The sequence below is a fragment of the Macaca nemestrina genome, chromosome 2 (genome assembly GCF_043159975.1).
Source record: "Macaca nemestrina isolate mMacNem1 chromosome 2, mMacNem.hap1, whole genome shotgun sequence".
Lineage (NCBI taxonomy): Eukaryota > Metazoa > Chordata > Mammalia > Primates > Cercopithecidae > Macaca > Macaca nemestrina.
The window spans coordinates 109,931,712-109,951,160 of NC_092126.1; the positions used below are offsets into that span (position 1 = coordinate 109,931,712).

Sequence of the window (19,449 nt, forward strand, 5' to 3'; positions counted from 1 at the left end):
ATCCCAGTCCTCATCTTATCTGATCCATCTGTAGCATTTGACACAGCCAATCACTTCCTCCTCCTCGAAGGCTTTTTGGCACTTGGCTTCCAGGATGCCTCACTCTGCTGGTTACCCTCCTACCTCTCTAGACACTGTGCTGCTTCCTCCTCATCTTCTCAGCCTCTGGATTTCCAAGTGCCCAACACCCAACCCTTGGGCCTCTTCCCTGTCTGCACTCGTTCTTTAGATACCTTCCAGCTTGTGGCTTTAAATACATCTATATACTGACCATGCTCACATGTATATCTCCAGCCAAGACTTTCTCATTGAATCCAGCCTCCTGTATCAAACTGCCTCTCCAACATCTCCACCTGGATGCCTAAAAGGCATCTCAAAGTTAACGTGTGATCCCAGTGACAAACTTTTGATCAGCACAAACTCCTGATCTTCGACCCCAAAACTCAGTAAAAGGCTTCCAGCAGCTCTGGCCAAAAATCTTAGGGTCATCTTTGACTCCATGCTTTCCTTCATACCACATATCAAATCCATCAACAAATATGGCCAGTTTTATCAGAATCCATCCACTCCTCATCATCTTCACTGCTTCCACGCTGGTCCAAGCCACCATCTTCTGCTTACTGTCACCACCCCTGCCTCCCTGTGGTCCAAACTCACCCAGCAGCTTGAGTGAGCCTCTTACAAAGTCAATCACATCATGCCTCTGCCCACACACACCTCTTACTGGCTTCTCTTCTCACACAGCATGATCTACAAGGCCCTACAGACCTGTGTCCCTCCCCTTGTGGCTCTGACCTCATCCCCTCTGCCCTCACTTGATCTTCTGGCGCAGTCGCACTGGTCTCCTTGCTCTTCACTGAATATCCGGGAAAACGCTTGCCTCAGGGCATTTGCATTTGCTGTTCTGCCTGCCTGGAACCCTTGTTCTTAGATTTCTGCAAGGCTGGCTCCCCAGGTCTACATGCAAATGTCACCTTCTTAATCAGATGTTTTGCTTTTAAGAAACCATTTCAGATATTGCTGGAGTTTCATGCTTGCCATTCAGCTGAGGGAAGCTGGAACATTTGAAAAAAAGTATTTTGCTGACAGCACTGGCTGGCACAGCTCTATAGGTCTCAGTCCCAGTGAGCTGCGTCAGGGAAAAGTACCCAGCAATCAATGAGTCGGGGCTTCAGGATCTACATATGAAGTCTATAAGTAATGTAACGAAAGTGATAGATTTAAAAATATTGCCGGGTAAGGTGGCTCAGGTGGGAGGAACACTTGAGGCCAAAGTTTGAGACCAGCCTGGGAAACAAAGTGAGACCCCTGTCTCTACAAAAAATCACAAGAAAAAAAAAAAAAAGCGGGACTGGTGGCACATGCCTCTAGTCCCAGCTACTCAGGAGGCTGAGCTAGGAGGACTGCTTAGGCCCTGGAGGTCAAGACTGCAGTGAGCTATGATCACACCATTGCACTCCAGCCTGGGCAACAGGAAGAGACTTGTCTCAAAAAAATTAAAATATGTGTGTGTGTGTGTGTGTGTGTGTGTGTGTGTGTGTGTGTGTGTGTGAGCACATGAAGGGATACGAATTTAAAAGCAGAAGAAAGTGCCGAAAGAGAAGTGGGCTCCTCTGGGAGATGTTGTAGGGGCTTGGAATTGTTGCTTTTCCTTATTAGCTTTTCCGTGGGATTTAGTTTTATAACTATATGATAAAAATGAATTTTAAATATCTACCTGTAGATTTAGATCTTACTGTAGCAGTCAGGACAAGGGGCAGACTCTAGTTCAAAGACATGCTGCTGGAACTTCTGTTAGAAGCAATCGCTCCAAAATTTTTAAAACCAACAGCACAGTCACTGCAAGTTCTTGTATTCAGTGGGCACTTTTCAGATTAATGTCTCTAACTTTTCTTTCCTCATTTCTTAGACTGAACCTAAGGGCAGATCCTAGCAATATAATGAGATGATACCAGTTCATCCCTATGTAATATAGTATTCCTATAGCACATATTACAAATTGTTATAAATATTTCACATATTTTGGTACAGCCAATATAAAATGGAGAAAAAAGAAAATTAGATGTACCCCATTAAAAATAATTATATACCAAATCTATTTTTTATTTCTTTCTTAAGTATTTTTGTCTTATTTTATGTCTTATTTTCTTTCTTAAATATTTTATGTCTTATTCCCTTTGAAACCTAATGATAGGAAAGTGAAGGAAATATAAACTATTTTTTTAATTCCATTCTCTTCCTTGAGAGTAATTAAAATGAATAAAATTCATTGTCTTTTCACTCTATCACCCGTATAATTGAACGTGAAATCTTCCTCTCAACTCAGTTTTAGTAGAATGCCAAATATTCAATAAACATACCCAAAAAAAATGCCATTAGAGTTCTACTAATTAAATCAATAAATGTGAAAATAAAATACCTTTTCCTTAAGCCCAGACGGCAAACAGCCTCAATGGAGAAGAAAATCTTCACTTAGAGCCTAACAATAACTCTTTAATTTCTCGCTCTAAATCAGCGGTCCTCAACTTTTTGGCACCAGGGACCAGTTTCATGGAAGACAATTTTTCCACGGATGAGGGGTTGGGGGATGGTTTCGGGATAAAACTGCTCCACCTCAGATCATCAGGCATTAGATTCTCATAAGCAGTGGGCAACCTAGATCCCTCGTATGCACAATTCACAAAAGGGTTTGTGCTCCTATGAGAATCTAACGCTGCCACTGATCTGACAGGAGGCGGAGCTCGGGCGGTCCTGCTGTGCGGCCCAGTTCCTAACAGGCCAGCCCGGGGCTTGGGAACCTCTGCTCTAAATGATCCAGTTTCATTCGGAGAGAGTGATATTTCATATTTTATCTCTACTTATAATTTTTAAGTGTCAGTATATACTTCATGGAACAACTACAGCATTACAGGATGAGATACTCTAAAGTGAGGTAACAGAACAAGCTGGAAGGTTTTATTTGTTTCAGTAAATTTAAATTAACCAAATAGTTGCCTTTTATAATCAGGCAGGCATTAATTTTTCAACATATTATTTCCTCCTCTGCACAGTAAACAGATCCTGAGAAACGAAAAGTTAACCCTCAAATAGTACTAATGATCACAGTATGAATTATATTATGGAAGCTCAAAAACACCTGTAAAGACAGCAAATTTACTTACCCCCATTTCTGAGGAGCCTGAGAAACTAAGTTCCTCTCTTAAACATGCACATTCCTCCCCAGCCCTACCTCACATTCCTCCTTATCTGCCCAGCCAACTTGGTGACTGTTTTTCTTATCTTGGGCTAGAAAAGCCAAACAAATACTCAAGAAGTTTTCCGTCTTAGATTAAGAGGAGATACTGCACAAGCTCAGTGACACTGAGCCCAAGTCAAGCTCAGACCTATGTACATGAGATGCATGAAGCTGTTAACACCACAACAAAAGACAGGATGAAGGGGCAGATCCCACTCCAAAGCGGATGAGAGAACACAGTTTGCAGACCCCAGGTGTCTGCAGGTGGCTCCTCTTCCAAGAACCTCAGTAAGTGGCATCAGCTACAGGTGTTCCCTAACTCCCCTCCCCACTGCCAAGGGCGTGGGCCTCCGTGCAGCGAGCTTGTTCTGTCTAGAGTAACCCCAGATGCTAGGTGTGTGGAAGAAATCAAAGCAGGGCTCAGGGCTATTTTGGGCTCTGGGACCTTGTATGATTTATGTGAGTGTAGGTCTCTTGGATGCATTGCCATGTGGGCTTTCTGGTTTAAGGGTTCTAATTCTTTTTTGTTGTTTGTTTGTAAAGACAGAGTCTCACTATGTTGCCCAGTCTAGTCTCAAACTCCTCAAGCAATCCTTTACTTCATATTGGACAATCTCAGATTAGTGGCAAGAGAAAAGATGTTCTAACTACCTGTGATTACAGCATTACATAGAGGCAAGGGCTTGGCCACATCTTCCGCTTACCATGTGTGTGAACTTGAGCAACTTACCTAAGTCCCAGTTTCCTCATCTGCAAATTAGGGATGGTGGTAACCACCTGAAACCACTGTGATGAATACAGTAGCAGCTTAATTATCAAGCATGATCAGAATAGGTATTTGTTTAATCCAAAAAGCTAATAAAAGTGGAGAACCAAGAATGTAGATACATTTGCACCTTACGATTTTTTTTTTTTTTTTTTTTGAGACGGAGTCCTGCTCTGTCACCCAGGCTGGAGTGCAGTGGCTTGATCTCAGCTCACTGCAACCTCTGCCTCCCGGGTTCATGCTATTATCCTGCCTTCCTGCCTCAGCCTCCCAAGTAGCTGGGACTACAGGCGCCCGCCACCATGCCTGGCTAATTTTTTGTATTTTTAGTAGAGATGGGGTTTCACCATGTTAGCCAGGATGGTCTCGATCTCCTGACCTCGTGATCCACCCGCCTCGGCCTCCCAAAGTGCTGGGATTACAGGCATGAGCCACCGTGCCCGGCCCCTACACATCTTGTTTTTAACTTAAAGTGTGCAAATATACCATCATTGGCCAACTTGATGTAGGGTTGGGACTTTCTTTGAGAATGGGTCTGCCAATCAGAATCCCATTGTGTCTATTTTATATAAACAGCACCCCTAATGCATCATCCATGAGTTCCAGTTCTGGTTTCTCCACAGGGAATAAAAATTGCAGACACATGCAAAGCCACCTGCAACCTTTCTACTTTGTAAATTTTCCAAAGCACTCAACTTGGTGTTCATATACCTAACTCTCTCTTACTCATATTTCATGACCGTATATGACAGGCAAATGACACCATTTCATCCCAGTAAAAATGACACCAACACAATGAATCTTACCTAGAATTCAGCTCAACGGGGAAGGGCTGAAGTGCACAACAGAGTAGCCCCAAGCTGCCCCAGACGGCAGTCAGATGGTCTCCAGAGCGCCAGACAGCCTGGTGAGTTAGCTCAGTGAACTCTAGCTAGGCAGCCTGCTACAGCATTTACTGTAGGGGGATTTATCATGTCATCTCTGTCTTCCTCATGCCTAGCACGGTGCCTGGGTGGTAGGTAGGTCCTTATAACCAGGGGTGTTGCTATCATAGGAACTGCATATTTGTACTGAGCAACAGTGTAAGGCTCTGAAGTTTAATGAGGAAAATGTTAGCAACAGTGAGAAATCCCAGAAGAAAAGCATCCTCCTTCACAACGCAACTGCTGCCTGTCCAAATCCTTATTCACCAAACAAGCTACAAGACTAGGTTGAGAAAACACATACTTCTCCAAGGCACTCTTCTCAAGCCTTTCCGCCTCCTTCTTCTGCCAAGCTTTGTGCTTCTTCACACGAGTTTCCCACAAGGCTCTGACGACAGAAATGTCGAAGACAACCACTTTATGTCCCATTTTGGGAGCATGAAATTACCTATTTAAAAAAAAAATAGATATGTCAGCTTGATACACAAACAGAAAACAGTTTTAACATAAACTTTAAAATGAAATATGAATGAATCACCTGGCTTAAGAAATGATGATATGCCTTACTACTTCAAGGATGACAGTTTGCTTTGTTCTTTTGCTTGTTTGGTTGGTTGGTTGGTTGGTTTTGGCTTGTTTGGCTGGTTGGGTTTTGTTTTGTTTTGTTTTGTTTTTATTGAGACAGAGTCTCACTCTGTTGCCCAGGCTGGAATGCAGTGGCACAATCATAGCTCCAACTGCAGCCTCAACCTCCTGGGCTCAAGCAATCTTCCTGCCTCAGCCTCCCAAGCAGCTGGGACTACAGGCTCACACCATCACACCCAACTAATTTTTAAATTTTTTGTAGAGACAGGGTCTTGCTCTATTCCCCAGGCTGGGAGGATGACAGTTTGCTAATGTTCTTAAGGTTTGACAGTACCTTGTGTAAGTAAGTCGTAGTTCAACACTCACCCTAGGGTCACCTTCTCTAGATGGTCACACTTGTCTCCCTAACCCTCAGATAGACTCTGGGCTCCCAAAGACCCCTGGGGATTCCTGAAACTTCATGGTTCCACATCCTACTGAATTCACTAGTATATGTACCTAATATTCTCAGTAGGTTGTTACATAATCAAGGATAAGTTAGATGAATCAATCACAAGGCACAGGCGCGTGCACACACACATGCACGCAGGCATGCACACACATCCTCTCTCCTCTCTCAAGTAGAATGGAATATAACTTCTTACTTGTATTTAAATTAAAAACAAAAGACAAATCTCGCATAGGCAGTGTTACAATTGCTTTTCTAAAAGTCCCCTTTTGTTGGTAGAAATTTATTCTAAATATATTTGAGTGTTCTTTCCTTCCTGTAAGTGTAGGACGTGAGGCATGTAACAGCGACTTCCTTCTGTAACCCATCACCTCAGTTCTTCCCTTCTGGGACTGCCTTTTCCATCTTCCTCCTGCCTTCTTTCCTCAGTCCAGCTGACCTAACTCATGTCTCTTCTCCAGGGTAGTCTCTGTGACCACCAGTCTCTGCCTCTCCTCCCCAATATCCCCAGCCCTCATCATCTGAGGCCACAGGCCAGCCACCATTAAGTTAAAAAAAAAAATGGCACTGAGCCCCACTGAGCACTCTGCTACCTAAGACTGACCACACAGCCTGGAGACATGTCTTCTGAGATTTCCCTGCAGATTGAACCTTCACAAACTGTTGATCTCTGTTTACCTGGTTTTCCAAGAGCAAGGGAAGTCAGACTTGGGTACATTTTGGCCATCACATCTCAGTGGGACTTTAGAGATGATTTAGTCTCTACTTTCAGTTTCACCAAATGAAACATGAAAGGCCCTGCAAAATTTTATATCTATTTCCCTGGCACCTAGTGTAGAGCCTTGCACATGGTAGGCCCTCCATAAATAATTGTGGAATGCATGAGTGAGTGAATGAATGAATGAGTAAATAAAAGATATTGCTTCGCTCCCAGGACACTAAATGAGCTCTCTTCTTTTTTATTTTCCTACTTTATATTTACTTTTTGTTTTAAGTAATTTGATCATTGCAAAAAAAATTATCAGCTCAGAAAAGTACCTTTCAGTGTCCATTCCACTAAGTTATACTTATGTCCCTTATCTAAGTAAAGTAACTTTCTAGATATTGTTTTGAAATTCCCTAACTGCAGCAGCACAATCTTGCTAAATCCATGTCCTGGTTTGCACAAACACAGATTGTCAGTTGCTAAATAGTAGGGTTGGTGACTACATTCTCCTCTAATTTCAGACACTTCTAAATAGCAGTCACGGATATGAAGCCAAATATTTAATCTTCTTTTCCTTTTTCTTTTTTTTTTTTCGGACAGGGTATTACCTGTTCCCTAGGCTGGAGGGCAGTGATCCAGGTGCAATCACTGCTCATTGCAGCCTCAACCTTGTGGGCTCAGGTGAGCCTCCCATCTTAGCCTCCCAAGTAGCTGGAACCACAGTCGTGTGTCACCACACTTGGCTAATTTTTTAATTTTTTATAGAAGCGGGGCCTCACTACGTTACCCAGGCTGGTCTTGAACTCCTGGGCTCAAGTGATCCTCCTGCCTCAGCCTCCCAAAGTGTTGGGATCACAGGCATGAGCCACCATGCCTGGCCAAAATATTTAATCTTCTGACTCAAGAGTGTGCTCTCTATAAATGGCTTGCCAATAGGAGTGGGAGAACTGGCTTATATGTGCAGGTGAACATATGAACGTGCATAATTTTACTCTAAAGAGCTGACAATGCAGACCTAATTTATTCCTTTCTTTCCTTTGATTTCTGATGTCTGAGACTGCCTTGTTTGTTGTTTGTTTGTTTGTTTGTTTCGTTTTTCCTGAGACAGGGTCTCACTCTGTTGCCCAGGCTAGAATGCGGTGACACCATCACAGTTCCCTGCAGCCTCAACCCCCCAGGCTCAAGCATTCCTCCTACCTCCACCTCCCGAGTAGCTGGGACTATAGACATGTGCCACTACGCCCAGATAATTTTTGCATTTTTATAGAGATGGTGGTCCCACTATGTTGCCCAGACTGGTCTCAAACTCCTGGGCTTAAGCAATCCACCCACCCAGGCCTCCCAAAGTGCTGGGATTACAGGCATGAGACACTCTGCCCAGCCTGAGACTGCCTTTGTCTCCTTTAGAATTGTTTTACCTAAAGGAGGTCAGGCACGGTGGTTCACACCTGTAATCCCAGTACTTTGGGAGGCAGAGGTGGATGGATCATGAGGTCAGGAGTTCAAGACCACCCTGGCCAATATGGTGAAACCCCATCTCTACTAAAAATTACAAAAATTAGCTGGGTGTGGTGGTGCGCACCTATAGTCCCAGCTACTCGGAAGGCTGAGGCAGAAGAATCACTTGAACCTGGGAGGCAGGGGTTGCAGTGAGCAGACTTCGTGCCAGTGCACTCCAGCCTGGGAGACAGAGTGAGACTCCATCTAAAAAAAAAAAAAAATTGTTTTACCTAAAGGAGATTTTTGACAAAAGTTAAAATGATGCACAAGTTTTTGTGTTATATTTGTTGTCTTATCTTGGGTAAATATAGAGGAGAATTGTTAGGTTACATGATAACTCTATAGTTAACCTTTCTGTGAACTGTCAGACTGTTTTCCAAAGCAGCTACATCATTTTACATTCCCACCAGCAGTGTATGAAGATTCCTCTCTCTCCACATCCTCACCAACACTTATTATTATCTGTCTTTTTTTATTATAGCCATCCTAGTAGTTGTGAAGAGGTATCTTGTTGCTTTGATTTGCATTTTCCTGATGACTAATGATGTTGAGCATATTTTCATATGCTTATTAGGCATTTATATATCTTCTTTGGAGAAATGTCTATTCAGATCCTTTCCCCTTTTTTAATTGGGTTAATTGGTCTTTTTATTTATTGTTAAGTTGCAGTAGTACTTTATATATTCCAGATACAGGTCCCTTACCAGGTATATAATTTGCAAAAAATTTCTTCCGTTTTGTGAGTTGCTTTTCACTTTCTTAATTCCATCATTTTGTATTAACCTAACTATATGCTTATAGTTGATGTGAGATTTTTGTAGACAGACTATCGCTGGATCATTTATTTAACCAATTCTTACTATCTCTGTCTTTTAATTGATGTATGTATGCCATTTATATTTAATATAATTACTTGTATGTCTGGACTTAAATCTGTCATTTTATTACTTTTTTTCTATTTGATCCCTCTTTTGTTTTCCTCTTTTACACTTTCCTGCCTTCTTTTCTCTGAACATTTTTTAGTATTCCATTTTATTTTCTCTATTATATATTTTACTATGTCTCTTTGGGTAGTTTTTTCTCTTGTTTTATGGTTGCCCTAAGAATTATTATACATACTTACTTTTTCATAGTCCACTTAGAAACAGTATTTTACCACTTCAAGTGAGATGTAAAAATCTTACCACTATATAGGTCCTCCAACATTCTCACCTTTATGTTGCAGTTGTCTTACGTATTATGTCAATCAGTGTTATATTTTTGGCTGCCAATCATCAAATTTAAAGAACTCATGAGGAAAAAACTAGTCCATTATATTTATCTTGGTATTTATATGTTGATGTTCCTTCCTTCCTGCTGTTCAAGTTTACCTCTGTTATCATTTCCCTTCTATCTAAAAACTTGCCTTAAGAATTATTTTAGAGAAAATATGCTGACATATTTTGTTTTCCTTCAACTGAGGATGTCTTTTTCTTACCTCCATTCATAAATATTATTTTTGCTGGATATAGAATTTGAAAGCAATCTTTTCTTTTCTATTAATCAGCACCTTTAGAATGTTGTGCCACTTTCTTCTGGCATCCATAGTTTCTGATTAGAAATCTGAAATAATTTGAATCATACTTTCCTATAGGGGATGCATCATTTTTCTCTTGCTACTTTCTTTTTTTTTTTTTTTTTTTCTCTTTCCCCCTCCAGAGACAAGATCTCACTCTGTCACCCAGGCTGGAGTGCAGTGACACCATCACAACTCACTGCAGCCTCAAACTCCTAGGCTCAAACAATCTTCCCTTCTCAGCCTCTCAGGTAGCTGGAAACACAGGGATGCACCACCATGTGCGGCTAACTTAGAAAAAATTTTTTTTTGCAGCAATGAGGTCTCACTATGTCGCCCAGGCTGGTCTCAAACTCCTGGGCACAAGTTATTCTCCCATCTCAACCTCCCAAAATGCTGGGATGACAGGCATGAGCCACTGCGCCTGGCAAAATTTTTTCACCTTTGAGTTTCTTCAGGTTAATTATTATATCTGGGCCTGGATTTTTGGGGGGATTATCCTGATTTGGATTTGTTTGGCTTTTTAAATCACTTGATTTATATCTTTTGCCAAATTTGGGGATTTTCAGCCATTATTTCTTGGAATTTTTTTTCTGCATTACACTATTTCTCCTCTCCTTCTGGAATTCTGATGACACAAATATTAGACTTTTCAGTATTGTTCCATAGATTCTTGAGGGCTTGTTCATTTTAGATAAATATTTTCTTCTCTTTTATTTTCAGATTGGTAATACTCAGTAATCTACCTTCAAGTTTCCTGGCTCTTCCCTATGCCATCTCCATTATGTTTGTGAGCCTATCCAGTATTTTATTTCAATTATTGTCTATTTTATTTCTAAAATTTCCAATGAGTTATTTATATCTTCTGTTTCTGTGTTGATATTTTTCTGTCTTTCCATTCATACCCCAGGGCTGAGGGAGTGTATCCAAGGAAGGGCCAACTTGGAAGGGGTTCAGCCCATCAGATAGCAGGTAAGTCCTCCGGTTTGGGCAGGCTAGTCTGGAGTTGCTGGGCAACTAATAGACGACCCCCTCAAGTGCAGGTAGAAACAGCTAATCAGCAATTGATGGCATGGGCATGCGATGGAAGTCCAGGTGTTAGAAGGGACAGATGGCCTTCAGAGTGTGTGGACCACACAGCCACTTGCAGAAGGCGTGGCAGGTTGGCATGTGACCCTCAGGGCCGCAGGCAGCTGCGTGCAGGTAATATGGAGGCTTACGAAGAAAGTCGAAATAAAAGCGCAGGCAGGGGGTCTTCGGAGCAGGTGGGCTGCACAAGGGCTCTGTTTTCTGGCTCAAGAGAGCTGTAGAAAGGTGACTGCAAGGCCAAGGATACAAAGTCGCAAAGGGACTGTTCTGAGCCCATGCTTGGGGCAGGTTCCGATGGATATTCTCACATGCACACTGCTGATCCCCAGCCCACGCTAAAAAAGGGCAGGAAGTCTTGTCCCTCCAGTGCCTTCTACTGAGAAAGCATAGCACTGCGCTCACTTTAAAGGACCAATATTTAAAGGAAGGCCATTGTAAAACACAGGGTATATTTATTGAGTGGCGCATTCAAAGCTGAGAGGCAGTAAGTTGATAACTGACACCGTAGGTAACCAATTTGGTTGAGTTCAGACCTCAAACTCCAACCTGCCTTCTGTGGGTTGTGATCCCCATGTCAGGTCCGTTTTCAGTCTTCGTGGTGCTATTCAGCTATGTTCCGTGTGCGCCACCCAGTGGCCAGTCTCGGCGTGGCTGAAGGTCTATCCCCGTGTTCAGGTCTAACATCTCTGGCGTGCTTAGGGTCAGATCCACGCATGCGCAACTCGGGGAGGCGCCCAGGAACAAACTTACGGAGCTGTTTTCTCCAAATTCCTCCCTGTCTGTGAGCTCCCTAGTCCTTTCCAGATCGCTGGGTTCCCTTTTTCGGTCCTCTGGCCAAAAACTTGGTGTTGTAGTTACCCTGCTCTGCCGTGCACTTCCTACAACTGCACCCACAGTAGCGGCCAAGCAGCGAAGATTTAAGAGAGTAAGAAAGCGTGACGGTTTGTTCCACTCTTGGGCTACAGCTCCTCTAGTCAGAAAAGGAAGGTTCCCTGTATGCCTCACTTTATATGAAACCTAAAAAAGTTGAACTCGTAGAAGTAGCGTGTAGAAAGAGGTTGGGGCCGAGGAGGAAGGGAATGGGGAGTTACTAGTCGAAAGGTACAGTTTCAGATAGGTAGGAGGAATGTTTTGAAATCTATTGCATAGCTGAGCGACTATAGTCAATAATAATGTATTGCATATTTCAAAATCACTAAAAGGCTAAATTTCAAATGTCTACCATAAAAACGATAGGTAAAAGAAGTGCATTTAATTTTTCTTTTACCACTTTTCTTACTCTGTTATCTTCAGCTCAGGAGTATCTAACCTGCAAAGATCTTACTTCATTAAGGCTTCAACTTTCGACTTAAAAGTTTCCATAAAGGAACACTACGCATCAGCCTGAAAATAAAAAGATCAAAGTCCACAGCCAGTAGTGAAGAAACACTAAAAAGAATCAATCAGCCTAGCTTTTTGGAGGAAATCTCTGTACAGAACCCAAGTCTCCACGTAAACCAAAAAAGCCAAAGTAAAGTTAACTGCATTTGAGCAGCATGGGCAGCCCTGCCAGCCAGAGTAACTGAAGCTGGAAGAATTACTCCCTATACACAGGGCTCGTGTTCTCCAGATCAACCAGACACATCACAGACTCTGTTGTTGAGGTTCTTTCATTTCCTTAGGGCAGTTAGCTCTTGGCAAGTAGCCAGAGCTGTACATTAACTGCTCCTACATCTTAAAAATCATTGCTTATTAATTTCTATGCATTAACTTAGATAAATGTAATTCTAGTTCCCATCTTAGAGGAATGGTCTCTTCTTGATGCCTTTGTGTTCTAAATATTTTATCATGTTAACAAAAAATGGCTTAATCATCTTTGATAAATTCCTGGAATTCTGAAATTTAATTACCAAAGGCCCTGACATATTTTTAAGTAGTTAGAAGTCATTACTACACTGAGTATTTTGGTGAGAAAGAGTATATCCTGTCTGTCATCTAACCATGTTCACCGTTTTCCCTGTGTTTTAAAAAGCAGGAAAAGAGGTTCTCTTATACAATTAAGGGGGCTTTTAATGTGCCAGGATTTAAATCTGCATCTTACCTGTAAGATGAAGTTTTGTTTGCAAACATGTATAATGCAAACTGGAGACTCTAAGAGCAGTAGGTGATGACCACATTTGCTAGAGATTTACATGTGATGTCCAGAGGTGCTGGGAAGCTATGAAATACAAGGTTCTAAGTGCCAGGTCCAGCCCAGCCCCTGGCATCCCATGTAGGACAGGGCTGAGTCCAGACCTCTCTAGACAACTGGACAAATTTTACCTTAACCTAGAAGGTAGTAGCTCATGGGTGGGTGCTGAGACTGGGAAAGTAGTTTCAAGTGAGAGTCTGTGTGTCAGTCCAGGGTAAGTAGGAGATGCTCCATCCAGGGGAGAAGCCACATTGGGGAGCCCACAGGATGCAGTTGTCAGGGACAGACACAGGTGCCAGTCCCTCAGCAGCTCAGGGGCGAGATCTCCTAGCAAATTTACAAAGTTAATGTCTTCTTTGTAGAATAAACCCTAGTCAGCACAGTCTTTCAGGCAGAGACATAGAATATAATGTCCTAAGCATTAACTTTCTCTAGGACTATAGAAATGTCATCATCATATACTACACCAACACAGAAAAGGGAAAAATTAACCTCTATGGGATCCAGTCAGCAGACCCTCAATACAAACAAAGCAAATAGGAAACTTTACAACCAAGTGGATTCTACAAAGCCGCCTAAGTGCCAAGCTTCAGCCTGGACCCTCATTGAATTTGGCAACAAAGTGTCATGGTTCCAAGACAGCATCTGATTCCGGTTCCCTGCTGTGGGTCTGGTTTTGTGTGGTTATAGCAGAATTATGAAAACAAGCCTCCCTCCATTTGGGCTACACTGTCCACAGTCACGGAGCGTCTTCCAAAGAAGAAAACGCCGGCAATGATGAGACAGAAGGAGAACAGTGGCATCTCTCACCCAAAGGAAAGAACATTGGGGCCACAGAGTGTCATCAGCCATGTTCCTCTCTAGTCCAAGGACTCCCAGATACTTAGTGTTCCAGCTCCTGAGTGAAAATGCTAACCATCAGCACACTCTCAAAGATTGGATTAAGGAAAATAATGCCTGGAAAATCTTTTGCTTTAGTGCGGGGCTCAGAAAACTTGATGGTAAATAATTGAGGTTTTGCAGGCCAACAAGCAAAATTGAAGATATATGCAGGTGTTTACATAACAAAAGAGAACCCTCTGGCGAGCCTCTCCCTGCTTGCCTCCAGAGCACCATCCAGAGTAGTGAGCATGTTTCATGTCCAGCTGCTGCTTGCCAAAAACATCCTCAGAACAAGAGGGACTAGCCCAAGAGGGAAAGGCCTAGCAGGTATGGTGAAAGAGGGGCAGGGGGGCTGGGCGTGGCGGCTCACACCTGTAATCACAGCACTTTGGGAGGCTGAGGCAGGTGGATTGCTTAAGCTCAGGAGTTTGAGCAGCCTGGGCAACATGGCAAAACCCTGTCTCTACTAAAAATAGAAAATAAAATAAATAAATAAAATAGCTGGGTGGTGGCATGCATCTGTGGTCCTAGCTACTAAGGAGGCTGACGTGAGAGGATCACTTGAGCCTGTGAGGCGGAGGTTGCAGTGAGCTGAGATTGCACCAGTGCACTCCAGCCTGGGTCTCAAAAAAACAAAAAGAGAGGGGAGAGGTTGGCAGGGGAAGGGGCCGGAGAGTGAGCCTGCTACAGTCCATTTCTCTCTCTGCCCCAGTATCACCCAGACAGGTGCCTGTGTGTCCTGCTCTCCTCCAGTCATCACAAGTTGGACAGCTGGCTGGAGGCAAGGTGACCTACTAAGTCACCAGCTCCTGAACTGAGATTCCATTGCTTGGAGCCTGGCAGTTGCTAACAATAGAGTCTCCAATGTGTAGATGGCAACCCGGGTTGGCCCTGGCCTGCAGCAAGGTACAGCTGGCCAGGTGGACAGACGCTGAGAGCAGCGGGGGAATAGAGACAGAAGAAAATACTCCAGCTTGGTCCCCAGATGCTCCAGCAGGGCCACATTCCATATGCAAACAGGTGCCAGGCCTGCAGGTTATAGTTTACTGATCCTAGCTTTAGTGGACAATAAAATGTAAAATATTTTGTTTTGGTGGATGTGAAGTCTTTCACATTCTTCCCTTTAAAAAGGTAGAACTTAATTCCTCCCCTCTTGAGCGTAGGCTAGACTTAGTGACTCACTTCTAATGACTAGAATGTGGTAAAAGTAATGGTGTGTGGCTTCTGAGTCTAGGTCTTCACTCTCTTTCAGTTCACTCACTCTAGGAAGTCAGCTGCCATGTCATGACGATGCTCAAGCAGCCTTGTGGAAAAGCTTCATGAGGAAAGGAACTGAGGCCTCCTGTCAACAGCCATGAGAGGGGGCCATCTTTAAAGCAGATCTTCCAGCCCCGGTCAATCCTTCAGATGATGGCAGCCCCTATGGACATCTTGACCACAACTTCGTGAGACCCTAAGCCAGAAACACTCAGCTAAAATGCCCCGGATTTCTGACTCTCAGAAACTATGAGATAATAAATGTTTGTTATTCTAAACTGTTACGCCTGGGGGTAACTTGTTATGCAGCAATAAATAACCAAGACAGTGGATTTTTATAAGGCACTTATAAAAATCAGTCTTAACTTCTGGTGCCATCTGGTGTCCATGTTCAGCTGCCTCCTTGAATATGCCCTTGGATATCTCACACATATCTGAAAGAAACATGATGTTCTCCAAACTTGCTCCTTTAGAATCTGTCCATCTTGGGCCTCCCTTAATTCCACACCTCAGGAATGACTCTATCATAATCTAGAAGATCTAGAAGTTGATTCTTTTTTTTTTTTTTTTGAGATAAAGTCTCACTCTGTCACCCAGGCTGGAGTTCAGTGGCACAATCTCGGCTCACTGCAAACTTCACTTCCTGGGTTCAAGCAAACTTCACTTCCTGGGTTCAAGCAATTCTCCTTCCTCAGCCTCCTGAGTACCTGGGATTACAGGCACAAGCCACCATATCTGGCTACTTTTTGTATTTTTAGTAGAGATGGGGTTTCACCGTGTTGACCAGGCTGGTGTTGAACTCCTGACCTCAGGTGATCTCCCCGCCTCTGCATCCGAAAGTGCTGGGATTACAGGTATGAGCCACCATGCTCAGCCAGAAGTCACTTCTTTTGCTTCGTTTCCTCACTCTGCCCCACCCACTATGCAGACGGCATGCACACACATGCACGTGTGCACACACACACGTTCATCCACACATCCAGTTATCACCTACATCTTAGAGGGCATGCACTTCTCACCACCAACTAGTGTCACGCCTTGCCTCAGTTGTGGAAAGGCCTCCTAACTGGTCTCCTGGCTTCCCAATCAACTCCATCCAAACCATCTTCTAGTCAATAGTGAGAGTCACTTTCCAGTGAGAACTAGATCATGCCACCACCTGGCACAAATCCCCCCGAGGCCTGCCTTTGAAATGACAATGAGATCGCAGCTTTCCCCAAAGGCAGTGAGCCCCTGGCATGGTCTGCCCTCGGCCAGCCCATCCCGCCTCACACTCCTGCTCCCCTCCTCAGTGCTTGTCCACCCCTTGCCTCTTCCCCCTCAGAGCTCAGCACACACTGCTCCCTTAGCCTAGAACATTCCTCCCCCAGTCACATGGCTTCCTCCCCACACCCCTGGAACCCACCTTAAATGTTTCTCCTATCCGGCCTTCCCGGCCTCCTCATCTAAAGTAAACCCACCTGTTATTTTATTTCTCAGTCTACTGTTTATTTACATCACAACACTTAATGAAGTTAAAGTATTTGATCCATTATATTTTATATGTCCATGGACCAAGCCATAGACGAGCCACAGTTTACTGACAGGAGCAGCCACCTGGGAGTCCCCAGACTTGGGTTCACAGCCTGGTCCCCATGAGTTCAGCTGAGCAGGTCATTTGTAGCATATGATGGGAACTGGAGGGGCCTCTCCATCATCTTGTCCAAGCCCCTGCAGAGAGAGGTGTGCTATGGCCATCAAATGAGGGGTTTTGAGTAGTCCAAGGGCTACAGATGCCAGTCTCCTGCTTCTGAACCTCAACACAGAAACTGTGTGTACTGAGCCAGCGTACTTAGTGTGTATTTCTGTTTTTCAATGCCTAGGAACCCTAAGTGACATTTATGGGTGCTCATAAAATGCAGACAGACAGAAGCTTTGTCCATGCCTCCAAGTTCCCAATCTAGAGGGGAGAGCATCAAAGGATATCTTTCAGCGCAGCACGTTCATTAGACAACAGAGGCTGAACCAACCCCTGTAGGAGCCAAAAGAGAAAGGGTAGGGGAAGGGGTTGGGAGAGTCCCGCCCGGACCTTGAGGAACGGGAAAGGGCTAACAGTGCAGGTTTGACGGAATAACTTTCCAACGCCCCACTCCCCAACCCAGTTATATCAGAACCACTTGACAGAGCCATCCACTTTACAGTCATCCACTCTACAGAGCCATCCGCTTCCAGAGCCAGAGGGCACGACTGGAAAAACATGTCCCCTGGCACCAGGGCAGTAGTCTCCACTCAGAAGTCATATGCTAGGGGGAGGGGGGGCTTTCCAGTCATCTAGTCCTCTCCCTTCTTGTCAAATGACACTGGGTTGCTGGGTAGGAGGTGTAGAGTGGGTGCAGGGTTAACCCCTCAGAGCATCCTAAGAAGGATCTGGGGGAGTCTGGGAGGAGAGTCACCTCATCATGCAGGTGCCAAGCCATTCTTGGTGCTCCCTCTGTGAGGCTGGGAGGGGGACAGGAGCAAGAGATGGAGCAGGAGAGGAGGACAAAGCTAATGCCAGAGGTCACCTGAACCAGCCATGCAGAGAGAGGCTGTCTTCTCCACACCTGCCTCTCAGAACTCCCCTCCACGGCGCCCTTCCAGGTGTGTCATCAATGTGAGGCAAACCTCTATCATCAGCCTTGCTGCATCCAAGAGAACAACTGTAACCCATGGGAATTTCCGGGGGCACCAAGATACAATGGGCAATAATATGACAACCAAGGATCTTTGGTGACTCACAAATTCCATTCTATCCTCACATAAGGCCACTGCCTGGACACCAGGGTTGGGATGAACGAATGAGTTTTCTGATAGAAATGGAGGTAAATAGGGAGCTAAATAGTCAAGTAAGGTCAGAATAGTCAGCCAAATCCTGAATTAAATGACATTTATGCCACATGATCACAGTTTCCCTGGGGACATCTGATTAATTGTATTGTAATTTGTTAAGCTAGAAAATTCAGCCAGGGGAGGCAGAGGGTCCAAACGGGATTAAGAGGGCAGTTCCAGGGCCAAGTTGCCTGGGCTGGAGCCCTGCCTACCTACTCTCTGGCCACACGTCCCTGAGAACATGGCCTAACCTCTCTGAGCTTATGTTCTCCTGTGGACGTGATGGAGCAAACAGCACTGAGCTCACAAGTTGGCGAGAACATCGCGTAGGATCATTGTGTCAAGGGCTTAAGACAGTACCTGGCACCTAGTAAGGTCAAAAAGCTCAATCACTTAAAGTAAAAAGAAAGGAAACTAAGAATCGCTGTCACCAATTAAGTGACAAAAGACAAAAACAAGAGGTATGTGAGCATCCGAGGATTTTTCTCCACCTGGCATGATTAGCAGAGGTTCTTTGGGTGAATAATGGGGGAACTCCCCAGTCCCTGAGTTCTGGGAGAGGGTTTGGTCCAGCAGAAGAGCTAGCAACAGGGCAGAGCGGCTAACAAGCCAGACAATTTCTCCTCCTTTGGGTCTCCAGTCACTTTCCGCCCTTGCCTCACGCCTGTCCCAACCCCAAACCAGGGGGCGTGAGACGCTGGGAGAAAAGACTTCCCCGCCAGGGCCATGTGTCAAGCATACCATTCAGGGCACAAACAAAGTTGATTTATCTCCCCTGGACAGCTCTTTGGACCAGAAAGCTTTGGGCTCAGCCTTGGGCACCGGGGCAGTACCCGCAGGGGAACCGCTAACCCGGAGCAAGATTCACTCGCGGGGACACCCGCCTCCCCACGCTCTCTCCTTTCTCGCCATCCCACCATAGTCCTGGACCTCAGATACCTTCGATGCCTAAGCCCCAGCCGCTGTCCGGTTAGGGACGTTTACCCCTGTCGCTCCCGCCGACTGCAGGTCACCAAGGCACGGAGGAAGGCGTAAACAACTGAGCGCCTAGGGCACCGGCCGTCCGCCCGCGTCCTCCCACGGGGAGCGCAAGCCCCCTGCTCCCGCCCCGCAGGCCACCTCGGACGCCCAGCGCTTACCTGCCCCGAGGGGCGGGCACTGACAGTCGCGGCCTGCCCGCCGCGGCTGTTTACACCACAGACGCTGTTTACACCCGCTGAGCAGCACGACCGAGCCGGAAGAAGCCTACCGTGCCTGTGCGCTAACAGGCTATATTTGTAGGCGGATAATATGATCTGGAGGACATGTGCTAATCAACTATCTATCTATTCTATGTGACTCAGCCCAGCCTGAGACAAAACAGACTTCGTAGGGGAGGGCTTGGCACCCTGCGCGCTGCAGCCGGCCAGCGAGAGCCCGGGCCCGGGGACTAACTGCAGCCTCCTACCCGGGGCCAGACCTTTTCACATTGGAGATCCCGGAGGGT

The 19,449-nt window shown here is 44.9% G+C and overlaps 1 protein-coding gene across 2 annotated transcripts in view; it reads right to left on the minus strand.

Moving 5' to 3' along the window:
* Positions 1-19,379, minus strand: part of LOC105480359 (leucine rich repeat containing 2) — a 52,535-nt gene extending 33,156 nt beyond the window's left edge. Inside the window, exons 1-2 of one of the 2 annotated variants that reach the window (XM_011739061.2) lie at positions 19,103-19,379; positions 5,229-5,372 (exon numbers count right to left, since the gene is read on the minus strand). In XM_011739061.2, the coding sequence (XP_011737363.2) occupies positions 5,229-5,353 (125 nt within the window). In that variant the 5' untranslated portion in view covers positions 5,354-5,372; positions 19,103-19,379. Of the gene's footprint in view, positions 1-5,228; positions 5,373-18,902; positions 19,006-19,102 lie in introns of those variants that run through there. The other variant, XM_011739062.2, reaches the window with a different exon arrangement.
* Positions 19,380-19,449: the final 70 nt, after the last annotated feature.